This window comes from Vipera ursinii, assembly GCF_947247035.1.
Source record: "Vipera ursinii genome assembly, chromosome: 3".
Classification (NCBI taxonomy): Eukaryota; Metazoa; Chordata; class Lepidosauria; order Squamata; family Viperidae; genus Vipera; species Vipera ursinii.
The window spans coordinates 170,587,646-170,606,901 of NC_139516.1; the positions used below are offsets into that span (position 1 = coordinate 170,587,646).

General features: G+C 37.0%; 1 protein-coding gene across 1 annotated transcript in view; it reads left to right on the forward strand.

The window, feature by feature from the left end:
* Positions 1 to 19,256, forward strand: part of ASXL3 (ASXL transcriptional regulator 3) — a gene marked incomplete at both ends in the record, with an annotated part of 110,865 nt that overhangs the window by 7,734 nt on the left and 83,875 nt on the right. The window contains one exon of the mRNA XM_083360753.1: positions 14,002 to 14,084. Within this exon, the coding sequence (XP_083216879.1) occupies positions 14,002 to 14,084 (83 nt within the window). The remainder of the gene's footprint in view (positions 1 to 14,001; positions 14,085 to 19,256) is intronic.

Sequence of the window (19,256 nt, forward strand, 5' to 3'; positions counted from 1 at the left end):
GCATATTCTGCATCACTTAAGCCAGCGTTTCCCAACCTGGAAACGCTGGCTGGGGAATTCTGGGAGTTGAAGTCCACGCATCTTCAAGTTCCTAAGGTTGGGAAACGCTGACTTAAGCTCCTTGCTTCTGATGGCATTCTGATGGCAATAATAGTTTTTCTATTATTATGGGTGATGGTTAGCATCTGACTCTGCCTGACCTAGTGTGAAGCTTAGAATATTCATTTATCAGAAAAACTAAACTTATTGATTCCAGATATCATAGGATTGCCGTTACCATTACACAGAGTGAGACAGCTTTTTCTGATAAGTGAACTTTTAAGGTAGGAACTATGGCATTTCCTTTCATCTGGCAAAGGTCTCAAACTCTCCAGCTTGAGCCAAAACCCTTGTTTATTACTGATCAGGCTGAGTTAGTAGCGTTCTCTCAACGTGTGCAACTTATGGCAGAATGAAGCTTACTAAGCAAAAAGTGAGGGAGGCAGCCATCCCTCTTAAACTTTTGAATAGGCATTGTCCAAGTTCTTGTTCCGAATCAGCAGCTTTTATTTAAGTAAGTGCTATGCAAGTGCCTGTCAAGTGGTGAATGACTGGAAGAAGGTTGTTGGAGAACAATGATGCCTATTATACAATCCGCCTTATACTATATATGTTTTGGCTAGCATCTTCAGATGTAGCGGATGAGATTATCTCATTGCCAGTATTGAAGAAAGAGTTGCAATTAGGATGTAAAAGTGGGGTGGAATAAAGTACACCTTTTGTGAAATGTTTGGGATCAATTAGTATATGAAGGATGATGAAGAAGAGATTCCTGGCACATAAGACATTAGAAAGATTTATTTTATTTATTTTATTACATTTATATACCGCCCTTTCCCGAAGGACTCAGGGCGGTTTACAGGGTGATTAAAAAACCAAAATACAAAAGTTAAAAACAAATTTTAAAAGAAATTATATGTGTCCCTGTCTAAATAAAACCCCAGTTAAAATAAGATTAATCCTCAGCCTGGGCCAGAGAGCTCGAAGAGCCAGGTCTTCAGGCCCCGGCGGAATAAACGGAGGTCGGGGGCAGTCCTCAGCTCCACTGGCAGCTGGTTCCAAAGGGCAGGCGCCCCCACTGAGAAGGCCCTATCCCTGGGTGTTACCCGCCGGCAATCTCTTACCGGTGGCACCCTGAGAAGACCCTCCCTGTGGGAGCGCACTGGACGAAGGGAACTTGATGCCGGCAGCAGGTGCTCCCACAGATATCCCGGACCCAAGCCATTTAGGGCTTTATAGGTCATCACCAGCATACTTCTGGATGTCCAGAAGTAAAACAAAATGGTTGAAATAATCAGACTAGACAGAAGAGTGAAAAAATGGTGATCTGAGTTGGTAGAAAATGAAATATGGAATCACACAATCAAATAGAAGGAAAAATGCAAAAAAAATCTTCACAACACCTATGAACAGGAAGTCCTGTATATTATAGTGGTTAAAAGGGAAAATGCTATAAAAATGTTCAAGAATCAGTGTGTTAAAACTCATGGAATAAATGAAATAAATAAAACTAATTATTCAACAGCTTAATAAGCATGGATCAAAGAAAAGTGGGTGATGAAAATGTGATATTAAAGAAAGGTGGAACTTAGAGGAAAAACAGTATTACTATAGAACAGGTAGATTTCTAAAGGGCTGGATGCTAATAGTAGGAAGAATGTGGGAAGGGTATGGGAAATACATGGTAACGACAGCATGTAAATATGAAAGCACGGACAACAGAAGTAACAGTAACTTTTCAATCTCTTACGTACTATTCAACATTTTTTTTGTGAATTTTACAAATCACTATCCTGTTTTCACTATAAATATTCTAACAGAATGACTTTCAAAATTACAAAAGGTCATTAAAAGTGATAAAATTTAAAAATCGGGAAAAAATGAAATGTTTTGGATGTTTAAAATCTTGAGATTAATAAAAAGATTTGATATACAACTACTGTAAATTAATACTAAACAAATCCCCTTAATAAGATACTAGAAATAGGTATGTACTGATAGAAGGGAATAATTGTAGCTCAGGATTTTTATTTTTATTTATTTTATTTTTATTTCCATTTATATCCCGCCCTTCTCCGAAGACTCAGGGCGGCTTACAAGCGTTAGCAGTAGCCTTCATTCTATGTATATGCCTGCTTATTAGGGCTTTCACACACCCCCCCAAGCGGCATTATTACAAAGTCAGCTTAATTGCCCCCAACAATCTGGGTCCTCATTTTACCTACCTCGGAAGGATGGAAGGCTGAGTCAACCTTGAGCCTGGTGGGACTTGAACCTGCACTAATTGCAGGCAGCTGGTGTTACTTAAGGAGGCATTAGCCCACTGCTCCACCAAGGCTTGTCCTTGGTGCTCTCTGTGCTTGGTTGTTTTCTTTCAGTTCCTTTCAGTTGTTTCATTACCAAACTAGATAATAGCATCATTGCTAGTGAGGAGTGGGGTTTGGTCTTATTATATACTAGTCTCTCTCTATGTATATGTGTATGTGTATGTGTATGTGTATGTGATAGCATCATTGCTAGTGAGGAGTGGGGTTTGGTCTTATTATATACTAGTCTCTCTCTATGTATATGTATATGTGTATGTGTATGTAATAGCATCATTGCTAGTGAGGAGTGGGGTTTGGTCTTATTATATACTAGTCTCTCTATGTATATGTATATGTATATGTGTATGTGTATGTAATAGCATCATTGCTAGTGAGGAGTGGGGTTTGGTCTTATTATATACTAGTCTCTCTCTATGTATATGTATATGTATATGTGTATGTGTATGTGTATGTATACAAACACACACACACACACACACACATATACTAATGGCTTGTCAGTGTATAAAATGAGAGCAAACTTCACTCCTTACTAACACTGATGATGTTACCTAGTTTGGTAATGAAACGTTTACAAGAAAACAACAAAGCTCAGAGAACACCAAGGACTCCACAGTTCAATCCTGAGTTACAATTATTCTCTTCTACAGTATCAGTACATACCTATTTTTATGTTGACTCTACTCAGTGAATCAAACTGACAATTCAGTTAAAGTTTGAGTGATTCACGCTTGCATAATAAGTGGGTAGAAAATGATGAAAGAATCATGGGAGACAATTGTAAATCCTTCATTTGCAAACAGCAGGTGTAATGAAGCATTGTTAATAAATAGATTTTGACAACATGCAGCTGAAATCGTTAAATCTATTAATTTATTCTTTTCTAAATATTTACATTATACCGTGTACTTAAATGAAATTTTGTAACTTGCATGGATACTCCTAATTATAACTTGGTTTTTAAAAAACTCAAATTTCAGATTATAGTTTACAAGTTAGAGACCAGGAATACTAATATATTCATAATAATTTTTTTTATCAAACTTACTATTTTAGTCACAAGAAATATATTTGGTTTGATATAATTATATTGATAGAATATTTTTTTCTCTTGTTATGTTGCCCTCATATGTAGATTTTCTTGGAAACATTGGGAAATCCTTTTAGACATGCCCTTTAAACTTGGAAAACATGAGCAGAAGACTGTAAGGAATACTTCTCTGAGCAATTGAAATCTACTGACATAATGTGGATATAGTCTATTATGCCTTATTAGAGGTTAGTTGATATTTTTAGATAAAAAAATTTGCATCAATAGAAGAGAACCCAGTACTGCTGATGTTACCTGCTTTGGTAATGAAATGTGTGCAAGGAAACCACCAAGCTCAGTGAGCACCAAGGACCCCGCAAAAAACTGCATCATTTAGCATTCTAGCAATTATCACAAATGGATACGTTTGTGTCCTGTAGACTCAAAACTACCTTTGATGTACATTGAAGCCTTAGCATTTTGCTAGTGTGAGGGTGGAAGTTTGTTCTCCGAGCTTGTGGGTTGGTTTCTGGATGATTTGTTACCAGGCTAGGTAAGATCTTCAATGGAGTTTAGGGGATGTCAGTGTTGGTGCTCTGCTTATAAGGGCTTTGTGTGGTCAGTAGGTCTTGTGATGTGGAGGTCACAACAGGTGAGGGTTACATTCAGGTGAGGGTCTTGTGATGAGGCAGGTGTGGATCACATCAGGTGAGGGTCACTAGGAGGTGAAGTGCTGGTTGGGGGGGTTAGTTGAGGGTTGGTGCCATCGCTGGTTGGCTGGGCAATTGATTTGAATTCTGAGAACTTCATAGGCTGTTTGAAGGTCGATATGTCTGTTGATAAAATTGCTTGTGTAGTACCAGGCTTTGATAAGCTTGTGTGCCTGGCAGATGATAGTGTAGTTGATGATTCTTGTATTGCTCCAATCAAATTGATGCTATTCAGTGTCATTGTGGGTAGAGATTTGGGATTGTGGTGTTTGACTGCCAGCTGGTATTCATGTATTCTGTTGTTTAATTGACGTGATGTTTGTTCCCTTGTAGAATTGTTTGCAATTGGTGCAGTTGATTTTGTAAATTACATTGTTTCTTTCATCCTACGATATCTTGTCTTTGGTTCTGGATAATTCCTGTGGAGTGTGGCTGTGACTTTGCAGGCTACTGCTATTCTCAGAGATTGGAGAATTCTGGCTGTCATTTCTGATATCCATTTTATGTATGGTAGGGTTAGTTTTTGCATGGTGGTTGGCTGTGTAGTGTGTTGTAGTTTGGGTCCTGTGTCAGTTGCTAAGCCCTCCAATTTTGATCATATGACTATAGAAATGCTATAACGATCTTAACTGTGAAAAATGGTTATAAGTCACTTTTTTCAGTGATGTTGTAACTTTGAACGGTCACTAAACACACAATTGTAAGCCGAGGACTACCTGTAATTCCATTCTCGGCTAGATCACAAAACAAACTGTAAGTATAAGTACAATAATATTTAAACTTAGAAATGAAAAGCAACAGTGAAAAAACCCAAGCCCCAACTAAAATACAACTAATTCAGTAAGATCCATCCTTTTCAACCAATGATGTTCATTCCTAACTACACTTCCCAGATTCACTTGCTTGTGAGATGAGCATCTATATAAATTAGATAGAGATAAATATGATGAAATGTATTCTGCGACAACACAGCACAAGTTTAGCTCCTTTTGTCCTTGTGTTGTGACATCTAATGCGAGAACATAAGGGACAGAGTTTGTTTTGCAACATAAGATGGATGCTTTTGTCACTTGTTCCTTTTTGCCCACTAAATCTTTGCAGGAACTTTTGTTTTTAGTACTAGACTAGAGTCTGTACTTGCCCCTTTGTTTTAGCAGGAGCTTCAGTTCTTTTCAGTGAAAGCAAGATAGTGTGCTCTCCCAGTTTGCAGGTATTTATTTTGAGGAACAATTTCTTATCCAGTAAATGCAGCTTAGCCTATTTTTAGCTTATCAGAGGGTCTGTGCAACTTCGTCCATATTTATGTGCTATGTCACATGTTGTATTGATATAGAATAACTGAAGATAGGATCATGTTTCAGACTTCATTCAGATGACACATTTTGATGGCCTTTATTCTGGTGAGAAATAAAGCAGCCTATGAAATGTGAAGTAAGGGGCTTAGCTGCATAGATGATACAAAGCCAATATTCTTTTACTAGAAAATGTATTGTAATATTATCAGTAAGAATTTCCATGAGTAGCTATAGAAAATGCATCAAAACATAGTATTTATTTATTTGGTGGACTGTAGAAACTGATTTATAATACATTAATGTCTCATAGCAAACGATAGAATAACTTGCAGATGCTTTTTCTATCTTACTTTAGGAAGATAAATGTCATAATCTGATGGATGATTTTTGTCAGAAAGCTAACCATTATCCATTTAACAAAAACACCACTGACAGCTAGGAAAAGGATATTTATGTCTAAAGGTTTCTTGCTATACTTGCCTCAAATTCAGAATCCTGATTTGTCATATTTAGTTTCTGAACGTGAAGTAAAAAAATTGATCTGTGCCAAAGAAAGAAAATACAATGTTAAAATGCGATGACTTAATGACTAATAGTTTCATACTTTTATGATTTAAGAGTAAAGAAAAAATAAAAGGAAAAAAAACGCTTTTAGGCACTACAATGCATTACAATGAAACTATCAAACAAAAAGAGGGGAGGAGGACTAAGGAATTGGCAGGTGATCGAATGGCTAGAGCAGGGGTGTCAAACTACCGGCCCACGGGCCGAACGTGTCGCAATGAAACCATGCCCACCCCATTGCCGGCAATGGGGAAAAAGCTCCGATACGTCACGTGACGTCAAATGATGTCACGAGTTTGACATATCTGAGCTAGAGGTAAAGTGAGTAAAGTGAGGTAGAGCTGCAGGAATGACAGGGATGTTGGGGATGAAGAGTGATTAGAAAGTAAGATGATCAAGGCCCAGTAAGTACTTCATTGGATCAGTGGTGAAGGAGAAAGAGAACTAAGTGGCTGAGATTGGAGACTTCAGCTGTAGCTAAACAGTTAATTATTGCTTAGATCAGAGATTTTCAAATCTTATGATACTGCAATTCCCAACATGCCAATGAATTTGATAGTACTTCTGGCCCTGCCTATGTAGGCCTAGTCAGCACTGGTTTTGCTCTAAATTGTAACCCACTCTCTAATTAATTCAGAAATTGTACTCCAAGTTAAGAACCATTGGCTGGTAGTGAAAACTAGTCACTTAAAGACTTAATTTTTTTCTTCTTGACAAAACAGAATGTGGGGAAAATTCCAAAATAAAATTGTTTAGCAGGTAGAGTTGACAGTTAAAAAAAGAAACCAATGTAATTGAAGTAATGTAACTATTTGGGAAAATGGTTTACCCATTAGCTTCCATGGAGGGAAAGACTTAACTACTCTCACAGATTTTTCCCTTCATGGATACTAATTCATTGTTACATAGGAGAACTAATTTAGAGTTTTTGTTATATGTATACAGTTGGTTCTTCTGGTTGATTTTGCAAATCATTCTCCCTTTAAGTGAATTCCAACATTGTTGCTACATAGAACATTTCTCCATCTACACTGTCTTCTAATTCATAAGATATAGGGGGAAAAGAGACCCATATAAAACTTAAGTAGTAATGGAGAGAACTTATTATATAAGGACAATGCTCCTTACAACCTTTGGACCATATTGGACCAATTGCATTGATAGAAAGTTTAGAAATGAAAGGATTTCTCTAACTGTATTGTCTTTTATTCTCAAACTTTATTAAATTTCAAGAGAAGATAAAGTAGAAGGAAATGGAAAAAAGTTTAAAGAAAAAAAATGAAAGGGTAAAAGCAAAATTGGGAGTGTAGGAAAAGGAGAAAAAAAGAATAATTTTCAGTTTTCTTCAGTACAGATACAACTATACAGTAAAATTTTGATGTAGGATTAACGATAATACACAGTATTTCTGTAATCATAAACAATTCTAATCATTAAATCCCAAAGTTCATTTCATTTCTTTCAGTTTTAGGCAAAAAATCCCAAAGTATAAACAAAGCTAGACAGTCTTAATCAAAGTACAGGTAGTCCTCGACTTAAGATAATTCCCAAAATTTCTGTTGCTAAGTGAGACATTTGTTAAGTGAGTTTTGTCCCATTTTACAACCTTTCTTGCCATATTTGTTTAGTGATTCACTGCAGTTGTTAGGTTAATGACACAGTTGTTAAGTGAAACTGGCTTCCTCATTGACTTTGCTTGTCAGAAGTTGCAGAAGGTTATTACATGACCCCGGGACACTGTAACTGTCATAAATATGAGCCAGTTGCCAAATATCTAAATTTAGATCACATGACCATGGGGATGCTGCAACTGTTGTGAGAAAAACAGCCATAAGTCACCAGTGGTAGGATTCAAATATGTGAACAACCAGTTAGTTCTCTGTGTGGATGCTGCTTCCGGAAGTCCATATCTGGGCCTGGGCAACAAAAAATTAGCTACTGGTTCTGTGAAGTGGTGCGAACCGGCTGAATCCCACCACTGTAAGTCACTTTTTTTCCAGTGTTGTTGCAACTTCAAAAGATCACTAAATGAACTACTGTAAATTGAGGACAATCTTGCCTACAAGGAGTTCTAAAAAATCAAGGGGAGAAGAAGATGGATGGTCAGGTGATGGTTCAGATGTCCAGGAGTCTAAATGTGGGTTGTCAGCCAGCCTGGGTTCAAAGGAGTAGAATTTCTACAGGCAACAGGTTCTAGAGACAAATCCATAGTTCAGTAAACAAAGCAATTGTTTCCAACAAAGGTTTGCTAGCAATGATAGTTCTTAAAAATGCCCAGTGTGTCATAAGCAACCAAGCAAGAAAATGCCCTTGATAGGCAAGAAATCACAGTAAATACCTTTGTGTTGCTTGACATTCCATGTGATGTGTTCTAGGGATAAGGGGAGGACCTGAATCTGGCCCATCATTACTTGACTTGCATGTTTCCTAACTCTGTCAACCCTGATGCTTGATTGCTAGTTTCCTCCTGAGACTGGTGTTCCATTCAGGACTTCCAATGTAGCACACTCTTGCTCTTCCTGGAACACATGCAGCATGTCCCAAGCTGCGTCTTTCAGCTTGGAGTCTTCTGAATCTAAACTGGTCATGAGAAATTCCATCTAAAATGCTCACACAGGTCCTGTCCCCCTAAACTACTTTTGGATTTACCAGACAATAATTTAATAATTTAATTTAATTTAATAATTTAATTTGTATACCGCCATTCTCCCGAAGGACTCAGGGCGGTGAACAGGGCAATACATAATAAAAAACAGGATACAAAAATTTAAAAGTAATTAAACAACAATGCCCGTAATAAACTAATACATATTAAAAGTTAAAACCGATTATAAAACCCAACCCCAATAGCCACCAGGAAGAGTATTTCTTGTTTTCTATCAAAAGGAAAGGAGGTCACATTTGAGCTTCATCTCAATCTCCCATTTCAGGCTTATCAACCTTAATGAACTGCCTGATCTGTTTTTATATGTAGGAAAGGGAATACAACTCTGATGGCTTAGACAGAAAGATGGAATATTGGTTTGACTCAGAAATTAGGGAGGAGAATGGAAAACTGTTAAGAGAAAAGGTCGTTGCATGTTAAGAAAAAGTGTGAGAAAGAAATTCAAAACAACTCCGCATTAACTGTGTTGTGTATGACATGAAGTAAAGAAGGCTTTGTCCAGCTTTCAATATTCTGTTATAATACAATACAACGAGGTAAGAATCCTAAGACTCTTTTTTTTCCCCTGATCTTGCCGATCGTGAAGGGCTAACATTGTAGAAAATGTCAAATAGTTTCCTTTAGTATCTATGAAAACTTTGTCAGTGTTTTCATCTCAGGTACAAAGCATCGCTGCTAAGAATTGCATTTCTTAAGTTACAAATATTTTCACTTTTACCAAAATAAGCTGAGATAAATCTATGTGTTTATCTACCTTAAGAGTTATAAAACTTAAGAAAAAACAAGAAAAACAAAACAAGAAAAAAGTTAAGGAAATGATTGATCCATTAGTGGGAGAAAGTGGCAAGAAGGTGACAAGCAACAGGGAGAAAGCAGAACTACTTAACTTGTATTTTGCATTCATCTTTACACAAAGGGGAAAAAACCAATCCTATCAAAAATACCATAAAACAGATTAAAAAACACAAGTTAAGATAGGCAAGAAAATGGTAAGTGAGCACCTGTTCACCCTAGACAAGTTCAAATTACCAGGACCAGATGGATTACACCCAAAGATTCTGAAGGAACTAGCAGATGTGATCTCAGAACCACTGAACTATATCTTTCAAAGATCCTGAAGCACTGGGGAACTACCAGAGGACTGGAAAAGAGCCTTGGTGGAGCAGTGGGCTAATGCCTCCTTAAGTAACACCAGCTGCCTGCAATTAGTACAGGTTCGCATCCCACCAGGTTCAAGGTTGACTCAGCCTTCCATCCTTCCGAGGTAGGTAAAATGAGGACCCAGATTGTTGGGGGCAATAAGCTGACTTTGTAATAATGCCGCTTGGGGCCCCCCCGAAAGCCCTAATGAGCAGGCATATACATAGAATGAAGGCTATTGATTTGTGCTTTAAATTGTAAGCCGCCCTGAGTCTTCGGAGAAGGGCGGGATATAAATGGGATTAAAAAAAAAAGAGCTGATATAGTTCCCATCTTCAAAAAAAGGGGGAAAAATGGATCCAGGAAACTACAGACCTATCAGCCTGACCTTAATATCTGGAAAGATTCTGGAAAAGATAATCAAGCAATGAAGCAGTGAACATCTAGAGACAAACAAAGTCATTACTAAAAGCCAACATGGGTTTGTCAAAAACAGATCATGCCAGACAAATCTTATTGCATTCTTTGACCAAGGGACAAAATTAGTGGACCAGAGGAATGCTGTGGATATAATTTACTTGGACTTCAGTAAGGCATTTGATAAAGTAGACCACAACCTACTACTTGATAAGATAGAAAAATGTGGGTTAGACAGCATCACCACCAGATGGATTCGTAGCTGGCTGACAGGGCGTACTCAGTGTGTGGTCCTCAATGGAACTGCATCTACATGGAAGGAAGTGTGTAGTGGGGTGCCCCAGGGCTCTGTTCTGGGCCCAGTGCTCTTCAACATCTTCATCAATGACTTGGATGAGGGGATAGATGGGGAATTCATCAAATTTGCAGACGACACCAAGCTGGTAGGAATAGCCAACGCTCCAGAAGATAGGCTTAAGATACAAAAGAATCTTGACAGACTTGAACATTGGGTGCTACCTAACAAAATGAAATTCAGTGGTGAAAAAAGTAAGGTTCTACATTTAGGCAAGAGGTATAGGTGGTACCTTGCTCAATAGTAGTAACTGTGCAAGGGATCTGAGTCTTCGGAGAACGGCGGGATATAAATGGGATTAAATTAAAATCTTGGAGTCCTAGTGGACAATCACTTAAATATGAGCCAGCAGTGTGCTGCACCTGCCAAAAAAGCCAACACAGTGCTAGGCTGCATTAACAGAGGGATAGAATCAAGATCACGTGAAGTGTTAATACCACTTTACAATGCCTTGGTAAGGACACACTTGGAATACTGCATCCAGTTTTGGTCACCACGATGTAAAATAGATGTTGAGACGCTAGGAAGAGTACAGAGAAGAGCAATAAAGATAATTAGGGGAGGCTGGAGGCTAAAATATATAAGGAATGATTGCTGGAATGAGGTATGTCTAGTTTAATGAAGAGAAAGACTAGGGTTGACATGATAGTAGTATTCCAGTATCTCAGGGATTGCCACAAAAAAGAGGGAGTCAAGCTATTCTCCAAAGCACCTGAAGGCAAGACAAGAAGCAATGGATGAAAACTAATCAAAGAGAGGCAACCTAGAACTGAGGAGACATTTTCTGACAGTTAGAACAATTAATCAGTGGAACAACCTGCCTCCAGAAGTTGTGAATGGTCCAACACTGGAAGTTCTTAAGAAGAGACTGGGCAACCATTTGTCTGAAATGGTATAGGGTTTCCTTCCTAAGCAGGGGGTTGGACTAGAAGACCTCCAAGGTGCCTTCCAACATCATCATCATCAAACAAATTTATATTTTGAGATGAGCTCAAAAATATGATGACTTGCCCTTGAATCCTCACTATCCTGCAGTCCTCTCTTCATGCAAAAAGGAGTAAGGGAGAGAATGAAGGTTTTTTTTTACTCCTCTGTGAAAGAAAAACATGTTTTCCCTGCTCAAGGAGGTGGAAACAACAATTATTCAGATTCTCAAGTGAAGCACTTTACAGTGAATTGCAATTCTTTTTTTAAAGAAAGAAAAAGAGACACTACAGACTGAATATCAGATCCTTAGAATCCAAAACATATGATTTAAAATTATATAAATATCACTTTGCTCATGTTACTTTGTGTTAGTAAGACTGGATATATTATTAATCTAATAATTACATTACTAAATCATTAATGATTTATGATCCATTATGAGAATGTGCTTTGCAAGCCTCAATTAAATTTGCTCTTCTCATACAGAGCATGTATGTCATTTGAATGCATTAATATTAAATATAGGTTCATGGACAAGGCATGTTTATATTTAATATAGCTGTACAATCAATGTGCATCTCAGGACAGATACACAAAGAATAAAATCAGCAAATACAAACATTAAAATGTATGTCAATATAATAAAAAATCACATCAGAGTTAATTCAACAACCAAAAGCAATCACTCAAGAGAGGCTCACAAGTCATCTTGACAATGGTGGGGTGTTGAAGGAGGGAAGAAAGATCTTTAGAACTCGTGCAGAAGGTCACTCAATGGCAATCCATAGACGCAATCAGAGTGGAAAAAACAACTATATTTTGCTGCTTTTATCATGATGCAGACAAAGTCTCTTGTGTTTGGTAAGATTCTTTCTTCGTCTTCCAAGGATACTCTAGATATCTGCTGTTTCATCTTCCAAAGTTCCTTTGAGAATCTGCCAGAAACTATGTGTAGAGAGGCCTTAGAGACAATCTGACCCAAGTCTGCCTCTGCTCACTCATCACAAGAAGTGTCTAAGACCCCAGTTGAACAGTGTACCTTATCTTCAGAAACTTCCCCAAGTGCCCTCTGAACCCTGTAGAGTCCTTCAGGTGCCTGGAGCAAAGGAATCAAATGGGTCCTACCTTCCTATCAAAGGGAATAGCTATGGAGTTTTTAAAAAGCAATCAGAATGATCAATCTATGAGAAGTACTGTAACATCCCTCAACTTCAGACCACATCTCTGTCCAAAGACAAAAATATATACAACATAACAATCACCACTGTGAGTCAGACCCTCAATAATTTGGGGGAGGCCCATGGTGACCATGAATTCGCAAGCTACTTCAAACTTTGCATCCAGCATCTCTGAGTACCATAAATCTGGGACAATCTGCTGCTAATCTAGCCCGGTATCAACAAGCAGAAGCAGAGAAGCAGCTAGGTAGTAGGAAGAGTGACCATGTCAGAAATCCCATGTATTTCCTACAGCTGGTGGTATGCTCCATTGTTGCTTCACCATTAGGTGACGGACGAGCCTTACTCTCAGCTCTCATAATACTCTTACCCAAGTCAGCTTTGCTTTCAATTAATCTGCAAAATTCTGGGAAATTTAATAATTGGTTCTTGTGAGCTGGTAGGAGCAGGCTCCAGCTCACCACTGCCTGCTACCTTATTTCACATTCTGTCACTTAAATACGTTAAAATGACTTCAGAATCCAAAATAGAAAGTGATTTTCAAAAAAGAAATTCAGATTTCCAGCAGCACATGTTAGGGAAGTGTGAACAGAGCGATGGCATGGACTGGGAAGGGTGTGCAGGGTTCCTTCCTCTCTCCCTCCGCTCTGTCCGTCCCTGGAATGTTGAATGAGAAATAATGCAGTCAAAGACTGCCTTTTATGTTGTATGTCCTGAATGTATATTTAAGGACTGAATTATTTTTACTCATATATACTATAGAAATAGATAAATATAGATATTTTATATTTATATAAAACATGTAAATATAAATTATTGAATTTTATAATATATATTATGTTATAAATCTAAATAATATAAATTGTGTCTTGTAATGATAAATAAATTTCATATTTTATTATCTGCTGTGTGAAGAGTTTCTGTGCAGTCCATTAAGATGCTTACCCTGATATATTTATTATTTAAATTTATCTGCCACCTATCTCACTCTAGGTGGCTTACAACAATAAAAATGGAGAAATAAAAAGAAGTGCAAATGTAACAATTATAAAGGAAAAGTAGAATAAACAACGAAAAAGAAAATGATACAGTGATATGAGAATAAATTGCTAAATAAAGTTTAACATTTAATTAATAAATTTAATTATTTAAATTTAATTAATATTAAATAATAAAAGATACAAATAGTTAGATTTAACAATCTAACTCTGCTGTAAGCCTCGACTACTTTTATAGTGATTAACAGAAAATGTAGAGTTTTTCATTTTTTTAAAAAACCTATTAAATACATAATACTACAATAATTAAACGGTAAATAGATAACTATACCTTCTTTTGCAAATTTTCTTTTTAGGCACTGGAAAAGCATCCCAATTCACCAATGACTGCAAAGCAAATATTGGAAGTAATTCAGAAAGAAGGGTTGAAAGAAACAAGGTCAGTATGTATAGAGTTTAATCTCTATTATTGCATTTATGGATATGATTTTATTTCTAGTTCAATAAGTACCATATTGTTTATGAGTCATTGATTAGAAAAGAATTCTAATGAGTGAATGCAAATGCTGTATAGATAAACATTTTTATATATTAGGCAATAGATGGCATATTCCTGCCTTCAAAGAATACCATTTCTGAGGCAATTCGTAAAAATAGGCCTTTAAAAAAATGAAATGTGACAATATATTTCAGAGCCTCATCATATATAAGCATTGCCAAATTCAAACAAAAAGAATGGATTATTGAGAGAGAATTTAATCTAATGGTTAAGGCACCAGGCTAGAAAGCAGAAGACTGTGAGTTCAAGTCCCAACTTAGCCATGAAAAACCGGCTGGGTGACCTTGGGCCAATCACTGTCTCTCAGTCCAACTCAACTCACAGGGTTGTTGTGGGGAAAATAGGAACAGGAAGGTATGTTGGATATATTCATTTCCTTGAGTTATTTGTAAAAATAATAAATGCAGGATACAGATAAATAAATAAAAGTACTTATCTCATTAAATGAAATTGGCAGGAAGCTGTCCTACTTATCTGATGTAACCTGGTTATCCAAAGATATTTGTTTTTCAAGTAAATCTGGAAGCACAAGGGAATTGGAAGTCTACCCTTAATGAATGGTTACTACACAGGGTAAAGATCAATATCTGGTGATAATAATTATTTGAGGCTGAATAAAATTGCTTTTGACTGACCAATTCACTGTCCAGAAATAATTGAAGGGAAGCTGAAGCATATATTTAGAAGTTATAAAGTATACAATTTAGTATTTATTGCATCTAGGAACAATTTGTCATTTTTGCAGATATTTTTTCTCAGCTTTCTCTGGAAAAGCAATTTGTTGAATCTAGGTTCTGCATATTCTATTAATCAACTACATTATTTTACCATAAAATATGGCTTATCTGCCTACAGCCTTACCTGGGAACTTTCTTCTGGTTGAATTAAGACTCCTACATCCAAGGAGAACCCAAGGGATTAAAATCTGAAAGTCAAAATAAAAGTCAGATAATGGTCATAAAAAACCCCTGACAAAACTGTATTTTGTTATTAATCTTCATATGTTGGTGTTTAATACCATTACATATTAATTAACTAGCAAAGAGGAAAATAAAGCTATCTTCTACAGATAAGAGAACTCTAAGAAGCAGGCTGTGTAAATATCTTTAAGATTATTATGTTTGTGTTCTTTTTGTAGCATTTCTAAAAGATGAATAGAGTAAGAGCCATTGATTATATATAATTATGCAATTTGCTTTATATAATGTAGATAAATGTAATGAGTAAGTAAGTAACTAAATATGGGAAGCAACTGCATTTATATACTAATAAATATAGAATTTTATATGAAATTTTACAACTGCGGTCACTATTAGGTACAATTGCCAGGGAATTAAGAATAAGAGATTCAAAAACTGAATACAAAATATATGGGGTTCTGCATTATATAAATATGATTGACTTGAAAATAAAGTGATGTACAACAATAATTTTAATTATATTTATTCTTCTATATGCTTCTATTTTATTCTTGTTTTGAAAAGTAAATTCATTAAATGTTGACTTCTGTTATTAGTCATATTATAAAGATTAGTGTTTTGTATTCACGATATTATTTCTTACCATATTTACCTACGTAGATGATAATGGTGATGATTAGGTTATAGAGAAATTAAATTGAGGGGAAATGACCAAAACCAAAGTAATAGGAACAGAATAAAAATGTAAAGTGTCTTTAGTAGCTAATTTATCTTTAACTAATTTATCTTTAAAAACAAAACTTCTAGGAATAATATCATTTCAAACATAATTGATCAATTCAGCACTGTAAAAAATGGAAGATAAGACCAGTAAGTAGAAATGTATAAACTGCCAGTCGTGTTAGAAATGGAACACCTGTTTTTTCCTGGACAAAGAATATTAAGATGCCACACGTAGTGTCTTATATCTGTAAAGGTTGTCACCTGTTATAACAGATGCTGAAAATAAACAGTTTTACTAGATTTTGCATTTCATTTTTATCTGTCAAAATAGGTTTTTTATTATTTAAATTGAAAAATAAACGTGAAAAAGCCTAAATAAATTTGTATATTGTGAATAACAAATAGTTGATAATGGGTAATCAGACAAATTATTTTACAGGGTGATCACCAGACAGTTCCTAAATGCTAGGTCCACCTCAACTCTCAACAAGAGACAATAAAATAAGCAGATTTTGCAATCAGTAAACATTTAATTAAAGATACAGAAGACATAAAAAGATTCACTTGCACTTTTGCCTGTCCACTCTGGATAAACTAGTGCTGCCATTTATTCATTTTTTTAAAAAACAAGCGGGTGTAAATGGCAAGACAGTGACAGAGAAAAAACTGGTATGAAATCATTTAAATTCAACAACTGTAATTATATCTAATGACAGAACCAACATTGTCAAATACTGTAAGAACCTAAAACTGTGTTTCTCAAATCTGTGTTTCTTAATCACAATCTATTGCCAAAAGGCTCTGAATAAGACATACACATGATACTTTGAATGAGGATTTCTTCATTGTCATGGGGTTATAGGTAACTCCAGATTGCAGTTTTCAGTTAGAAGTGAATGCAGTATCAAAGCCCATGTCAGAGGCAGAAAATTGGCTTGGCTTGGAGAAACAGTAAAAGGACCTATTTGTGACACAATGCAGTAGACAAGCAAGCATTGGCTAGAGCTAGGTTCAGTTAATGGAGTCTATTTGTAAGCAATTCATATGAAATGTTAAGGGTGAGTTGGGTCATTACTTCAGGAATAAATACATTAAAAGAAAAGAAAAGACGAAGTAGAATCACAAAAGGTACAAATAAGAGACTGAAGCAAATGCAAGAGTCGACAGAGACGAAAAGCAAGTATTGTTGTTGTTAGTTGCGAAGTCGTGTCTGACCCATTGTGACCCCCTGGACAATGTTCCTCCAGGACTTCCTGTCCTCTGCCATCTTCTGGAGTCCATTTAAGCTCACGCCTACTGCTTCAGTGTCTCCATCCAGCCACCTCATTCTCTGTTGTCCCCTTCTTCTATTGCCCTCAATCTTTCCCAGCATTAGGCTCTTCTCCAGTGAGTCCGTCCTTCTCATTACGTGGCCAAAGTATTTGAGTTTTAACTTCAGGATCTGGCCTTCTAAAGAGCAGTCAGGGTCGATCTCCTCTAGGACTGACTGGTTTGAATGCCTTGCAGTCCAAGGGACTCGCAGGAGTCTTCTCCAGCACCATAGTTCAAAGGCCTCAATTCCTTGGCACTCAGCCTTTCTTATGGTCCAGCTTTCACAGCCATACATTGCAACTGGGAAAACCATAGCCTTGACTGTGCGCACTTTTGTTGACAGGGTGATGTTTCTGCTTTTTACTGTGCTGTCTAGATTTGTCATGGCTTTCCTCCCCAGGAGCAAGCGTCTTAATTTCTTGGCTGCAGTCCCCATCTGTGGTGATCTTGGAGCCCAGGAAAATAAAATCTGTCACTACCTCCATTCCTTCTCCATCTATTTGCCAGGAATTGAGAGGGCTGGATGCCATGATCTTGGTTTTCTTAATGTCGAGTTTCAAGCCATGTTTTGCACTCTCCTTCTTCACCCGCATCAAGAGGCTCTTTAGTTCCTCTTCACTTTTTGCCATTAGAGTGGTATCATCTGCATATCTTAGGTTGTTGATATTTCTCCCAGCAATCTTAATTCCAACTTTTGGTTCATCTAGCCCTGCCTTTCTCATGATGTGCTCTGCATATAAGTTAAATAGGCAGGGCAACAGTATACAGCCTTACTGGACTCCTTTCCCAATTTTGAACCAATCAGTGGTTCCGTGTCCAGTTCTCACTGTTGCTTCTTGACCCGCATATAGGTTTCTCAAGAGACAAATAAGATGGTCTGGTATTCCCATCTCTTTAAGAACTTGCCACAATTTGTTGTGATCCGCACAATCAAAGGCTTTAGCATAGTCAATGAAGCAGAAGTAGAAGTTTTTCTGGAACTCCCTAGCTTTCTCCATGATCCAGCATATGTTGACAATTTTATCTCTAGTTCCTCTGCCTCTTCGAAATCCTGCCTGTATTTTGGTAGTTCTCGATCCACATACTGCTGGAGTCTAGCCTGTAGGATTTTAAACATAACTTTACTAGCATGTGAAATGAGTGCAATGGTGCGATAGTTTGAACATTCTTTGGCACTGCCTTTCTTTGTAATTGGAATGTAAACTGATCTTTTCCAATCTTGTGGCCACTGTTGAGTTTTCCAAATTTGCTGGCAATTTGAGTGCAAATTTTACTGCATCGTCTTTTAAGATTTTGAATAGCTCAGCTGGAATACTGTCACCTCCACTAGCTTTGCTCAGCTTTCCTAAGGCCCACTTCACTTCACATTCTAGGAGTCTGGCTCGAGGTCAGTGACCACCTCATCGTGGTTATCAGGGATGTTAAGCTCATTCTTGTATAGTTCTTCTGTGTAATTTTGCCACCTCTTCTTAATCTTTTCTGCCTCTGTTAGGTCCCTGCCATTTTGGTCCTTTATCATGCCCATCTTTGCATGAAATGTTCCCTTTATCTCTCCAATTTTCTTGAAGAGATCTGTGGTCCTCCCTATTCTATTGTTTTCTTCTATTTCTTTGCACTGTTCATTTAAGAAGGCATTCTTATCTTTTCTAGCTATTCTCTGGAATTCTGCATTCAATTGGGCGTATCTTTCTTTTTCTCCCTTGCCTTTCGCTTTGCTCCTTTCCTCAGCTATTTGCAAAGCTTCCTCAGACAGCCATTTTGCTTTCTTGCATTTCTTTTTCTTTGGGATGGTTTTAGTTGCTACCTCTTGTACAATGTTGTGAACCTCCATCCATAATTCTTCAGGCACTCTGTCTATCAGATCTAATTCCTTAAATCTATTTGTCACCTCTACTGTGTATTCATCATGGATATGATTTAGTTCATATCTGAATGGCCTAGTGCTTTTCCCTACTTTCTTCAATTTAAGCCTAAATTTTGCAACGAGAAGCTCATGATCTGAGCCACAGTCAGCTCCTGGTCTTGTTTTTACTGATTTACTGTCAATCTGATTTCTGTGATGGCCGTCTGGTGATGTCCATGTGTAGAGCTGTCTCTT